Here is a 6,000-nt window from a genome sequence, read left to right on the forward strand (position 1 = left end):
TTTCTTACTTGCAACCTCCTATTCCTTTATAAAACCAAACTGAACAAATAGAAATCGCATTGTGCAGCATCACACACACTGGCACTTGGGTTTGAACACCTCCCTTTGCCCCATGCCATAACAGAGGAAACAACAGTAGTAATAGTCAGCCTTTGTCCTACCCGACAGAGAGAAGAGGCAAACTGGGTAATACAGACATTTGCCAAAAGCAAATAAATGATGAGAGTAAGGGGTCCTGATATCGTTCAGCAAGAAGCAGACAGCACTTTTGGGCCTTTCTGCCCATTACTCACTTGAGCATTTCTATTCTGCATCCTAATAACATAGATACCTGTCTCATGACTTTCCCAAGCTGACTCCTTGTTTCAAGCCCATTAGCCTTTCCTGCTTATTTCCATTCTCTACAATTCTGGGGGTTTTTTCATCAATCTCCTTGTCCAGCACATCTTACACTTCCTGACCCCCATCCTCACATTTCACATGTAGTTCTTCTATTCCACCTTCCACACATCTTCCCTTCTTCACCCAGACTTTGCATGCTGCCCGACATGCGTATTTTCCAACTCTGAAGATTCCTCACCCAAACTCAGTGCTCCTTCTCTTCCCCCAGGGTTCCCTGTACAGCCAAGAAAAGAGCTGACACCCTCACACCCTGAACCCTCACCAGACCAGTTTCTTCTTACCTGTTTTTCCCTGCCCTACTGGTTTTCAGTCCAGTTCCCCTACTTTTTTCTTCCCAGGCTTCAGGTACCATCCTCCTTTTCTCTACCCCCAACTCCTGATTGCTTTGCTTTCCATAACCTAACAAAATTACCACACAGCCCCTTACCCCATGCTGAATTCCAAGGCCAACCCCACTTGTTTCCTTACTGCTTGTTCCAACCCACCTCCTCTACAAGGCCAGAGTTTTTTTCCTGTGCTCAAATTAAGCAGCTTTTAGGTCTCAGAATTAAGATGCTGATGAGGACACAGGACAGAAAACCTCTCAGATTACAATTAATGTACCAGCAGTCCAGTTTGCAGGAAGTTCCTGCAAATGCAGATGCTAAAATTTAAGTCTTTACCTAGCCCATACCAATTTCTCATATCCTCCCAAACTGGCCCAAATGGATGATATCTCCATGCAGAAACACTCCTACACTTTAAAAGTTTAAAATCTTCATTCCAAAGCAAGAAGATTTAAATCTTCAAACAAGGCAACCCACATTAGGAAGCTGAAGGAAACACTCCCTCTCCCCTAGAGTTGTTCCAAGAAACCAACACTGTATTTTAGCCGAAGTTTCCACCTACAACAAATCTAACAAGACTCACCAGTTTAGAAAGCTTTTGCCAAATTCCAACAGTTTTGGCTAGGCTCTAATCACTTGAAAACACAGTCTTGTAACAAACAGCCACAGTAATAAAATCCTTGGTGCCACAAGGATCATCAATATCAGCCACAAACATCATCAGTCTTCTATAAGACCATTTACAATCCCCAGTTATTGACCAGAATCTCAATATAGCAAGCACTGTGCAAACACAGTAAAGATAAAAAACACAGTTTGCTGCCTTAAGAACTTACAATCTATTAAGATAAAAGACAACTTCTAAGAGATGAAAACATGCAGTGAATGGCTTCATTCTGAGGTTTACAAGATCTGCTAGACAATCATCTGCAACCTATTCATTACATGCAATCCACACAGATCAACACAGTATCTTCTCCAACCTAACCACTGATTTGATACCAAAGATGCTTCTCATATCTGCCCATTTTATCACATATCTGCTATTCTCCCTCTTTTTTCTTCGTTTATTCCACTTTTTTATACCAAAACTCATAAAAGATGTACTTCTGAGTCCTTTAGCCCTTCTCACTGTGTATGATTTTGACTTACCTTCACTGCCCTCATCACCTTTTCTTTCCCAAACTCCAAAATCCTTTACAGAGCAGATTTCTGCTTTCTCAACTTCTCCAATTAGTATTTCCTTCTCTTCTTGGCTTCAATTGCAAAAACGCGGGGGGTGGGTGGCGGGATGGATGGGAGACTTTTGTTTTGTTTTTTAATCAAATAACTGCTTCAAATTAAATTCACTAACCAAACTATACAAAAGGCTGCAAAATCTCAGGGGAGAATGCTGCAAAGAAAAACAAACTACTAAGTGCCAGCTACAGGGCAAGAGGAGCCTGTGGGGATGCTTATGAGACTACTGCCCATAGGAAAGCTTGGAGGTGCTGATTCTCAGAGCCCTGATCAAGTGCAGCATGGCCTAAGGTCCCATAGTTTTGTCCAGTTCCTCCTGGATAGAAACAAAACCAGATAAACACACAAATGGGGGGACTGATCTCTGCCATCCTACACCAAACTCAAAATGCTGCACTACACATGATACAAGTAGGTTATTCTGCCCTCCACTTTTTCAACTTCTTTTTTGGGAAAAAAAAAAAAAACACACAAAAGAAAAAACTTCAGTATCATTTCCCTGATGTTCTGACCTTCCTTTCCCAAACTTCAGCAGAACACAACTAACCTGATCCTTTCCTACTTTGCTGCTGCCCCTGGGAATGCAAATAGCTGGAATGAAAGCCAAAAAGGCTGGTCACTTTCCAGTATGCAGAAAAACACAGACATCCTTGACCTTTTACAAGGCCAGGCTGGACAGGGCTTCGAGCAACCTGGTCTAGCGGAAGGTGCCCCTGCCCATGGCAGGGTGGTTGGGTCCCTTCCAACTCTAACCATTTTATGATTCTATCTCATTAAAGTAACACCACCAGTCTGTTCTCAACCAGAGATTAACTCTGCAATCACATAACTGGCTCCCGCTACTTGAATTCTGCAGAAACTACTGATAGTTCTCAGGAAAACACCATTTTCTATCTGCCCCAATGTAAACATCTCAATCTCTGCTCTACAGCCTGTTCTTACCCAATGTGAAAAATAAATCTAAGTTTAAACATTGGTGTGAAATATTTAAACAAATTTTCAAGGGTTGTGGGGCATTTCAATTATTTCTTCAAAGCATGAAGTCATAATTTTAGCAATACTATTGAAGTCAAATGGGAACGAGATTTAAATACTGTAGTAAATGACTGTCTTTTTCATTATCGTCTGTATGCAAGATATTCCAGAAGACAAAACTGCATAACCTCTGAAATTTAATGGAAAGGATGACATGGAGAAGCCACAGACACGTTGTTATGTCATTGGTTACCTTTAAAACAGCACAAGTAAACTAACAACATTTCTATGCATTTTAATGTAGAAAAATGTGCTATCTAAAGCACATTAACAGATATTTAATGCCTCAGCAAAAGAATATGTGCATGCATAAGTATGTCTAAATAATGACATAAAAGATCTTGATCTGGTAGGTAAATATTTAGACCATTTAAACAGTTATGTATCATTGTGCAAGATGACAGGAATCTCTCAAATTACTAGTCTTTAACCCAGACTGTGCTTAAATGTTTCTGTGGCCTGCTTAACATTCCAGGCATACTTCTGGCAAGGTAGCTCCGGCTGAGGTTCAAACTGTCCTTGTCCAACTCTCACTTACTATAAAAACATTGTTTAATATAGAAAAGCATACACAGAGACATATGTTTCTTATTTTGCAGACACCTAACTAACCGTGTTCACTAACTCCGCGTGGAAATTTTTAGGTGAACGCTTCCAAGCGAGGTTGTATTTACCAGGCAGCACCCGCTACAGACAGCCCATGCTTCCACCAGGTTTTAAGCTAGGACGTTTAAATATTGGTTATAATTCAATTCTATTGAAAAACGTAAAACTTGCCCAAATTTATTCACACTAATTGAAATGAAAAGGCCTAACTCGAGCTCATCACGCACCGCCAGGCCGGAGAGATGTGAAAATGCCATCCCGAAACAGCACAGCAGACGGGTAATTTGCAGCAGACCACGTATTTGTCAAACAAACTGCAGGAATTTACCAGCTTGCTTACCTCCACGCAGCGTTATCTTTTATGAGGAGGTAATCTACCAAATTACTTCAGCATGCCTCCAGCCTGCTGCTGCCAATTAGTTCAGCCCAGCTAATAAATCAGGATGGCCAAGCCACCAGGTTACAGTGGGGCTAGTCCAGTATTCGAAGGCTATAAACAGAGGCAGTATGGTCCTGCCTCCCCATCTCCCCTCACACAGAAACAGCGCTTGCTCGGAGCACCCACCACGGGCAGAAAGTGCCGTAATTCCTCTATTTTCTTGATCGGATCTAACATTAACACTGGAGGCAAACCCGCGCGCCACTGGGGCAGGGGTGCTGCCCCTCACGTCTCCACACGCCCCGGCCGGGGCGGGCCGGTGTGACAGGGTCCCGGCCCGGCTTCCCGCTCCGGACGCGGGGAGGCGACGGGAGGCGAGGCGGAGCGCCCCGCCGCCACCGGCACCGGCGGCCCCGCCGCCCACACCCTCCCCGCGGCCACGGACGGGGGACGGAAAACGTCGCCGATGGGCCCGACCCCGTCGCCCAAGGGGAGAGGGCGCGGAGAGAAGGGGTCGAGGAGGCCTCGGAAAGGCCTCTCCCCGCGCCTTCTCCCTCTCACCGGCGCGGCCGGCGCCCGGCGGCATGAACCGGGCTCGGGCCCTCCTTCCCCCGCGATCTCCCACGTCCACCGGCGGCTCCCGCCCCTTACCTGTCCCGGGGGTCGATCCACGAGGTCTGCCGGGTGTTATGGTCAATATAAAAGACTCGCCCGTCGAAGTCCCTCGCCTCCTCCCAGCCAGCGGGCAGCGGTAACTCCGAGCTCTCCCGGCCCCGCTGCCCGCCCGCCGGCGGCCCACCGCCCTGTCCCGCCGCCACTTGCTGCTGCTGTCGCCGCCGCCGCCCGCCGCTTAACCACGGCATGGCCGCTCCGCCGCCCGGCCGCCACCGCCGCCGCCCAGCTCCGGCCGAAACCCGCTCCCCGCCCGCCGCCGCCGGGGCAGCTCCCGTCCCGCCCGGGCCGCGGCCGCCCGCCGCCGCCTCCTCCTCTTCTTCCTCCTCCAGCACTAACAGGCGGCCCCGCAGGGAGCGGGACTCGGGCGGCTCCGGCTGCTCCGCGCCGAGCTCATCCTTCCCCGCTCCAGCCCCGCTCCGCGCCGGGACCAGCCCCGCCGCGCTTCCTAACCCCGCCCGGGACCTGCCCCGCGCCGCCGCGGCTCCCAGCCCCCGAGCTCGGCCCGCCGGCCCGAGCGCCCCCGCCCCGCCGCTCAGCAGCGCCCCGCCGTCGCCTCCCGCCCGGCGCCGGCCCCGGCCATCTTCCCTCCCTCCCTTCGCCAGGGCCGGCCCCCACCTCCGCCCCGCCCGGCTGTTCCCACGCCGCGGAGGGCCGGGCTGGGCCGGACCGGGGGAAGGGGCCGAGGAGGGAGAACCCTCCCGGCCTGGCCTGCGCTGGCCCGCGGGGCAGGAGGGAAGCGGCGGGGCCCGGCGAGGCGGCCGCACCCCGCGCCGCGGAAGCCGAGCCCAGACCAAGACACGTCAGCTACGGAGAGAGGGCGGTAGCCCTGGGCAGGGGCCGGGGGAAGGCGGCTGAGGCCCCACCGGGGTCCGTCCCGTCCCGCTCCGAGACCTGTGCTCTGCCACAGCCCGTTGGGGACTGGGAAGGGGAGCCATGGCCGGCCCTCGCTGGGTCAGGCATCCCGCAGTGCCCACCCGAAAAGCCTCCGGAGTGCTGAGCAGTCTGGATGGGTACAGGGATGTGGGGAGGGGACGGGAGTCTGCTGCAGAGCCATTAATGATGATGGAGGAGAGGTGTTGGAGACCACATTAGTCACACCAGTCATGGTGTTTCGATGCTTGGGTAATGGATGCTGGAAAAGTACACATCCGACTCACTGGACATCTCAACCTTATCTTGTACAGCAGAAAGCAGCTGTGTCTGATTTGACCTGAGCTTGCTGGAGACCCCAAAGCAGAGTTCCAACTACCATCCACAATTAAATTCCCCAAAACTTCACTAGAACAGCATTAAAGTTGGCCTGTGGTACTCTGTGCCTTTCCAGGACACTGACTTCAG

General features: G+C 50.7%; 1 protein-coding gene across 4 annotated transcripts in view; it reads right to left on the bottom strand.

Annotated features, from left to right (window-relative positions):
* Positions 1-5,418, bottom strand: part of WWC3 (WWC family member 3) — a 103,635-nt gene extending 98,217 nt beyond the window's left edge. For all 4 annotated transcript variants that reach the window (XM_030476140.1, XM_030476139.1, XM_030476138.1 and 1 more), the window contains exon 1: positions 4,639-5,418. In XM_030476140.1, coding sequence (XP_030332000.1) covers positions 4,639-4,850 — 212 coding nt within the window. In that variant the 5' untranslated portion in view covers positions 4,851-5,418. The remainder of the gene's footprint in view (positions 1-4,638) is intronic.
* Positions 5,419-6,000: the final 582 nt, after the last annotated feature.

This window comes from Strigops habroptila, chromosome 2, assembly GCF_004027225.2.
Source record: "Strigops habroptila isolate Jane chromosome 2, bStrHab1.2.pri, whole genome shotgun sequence".
NCBI classification, from domain to species: Eukaryota; Metazoa; Chordata; class Aves; order Psittaciformes; family Psittacidae; genus Strigops; species Strigops habroptila.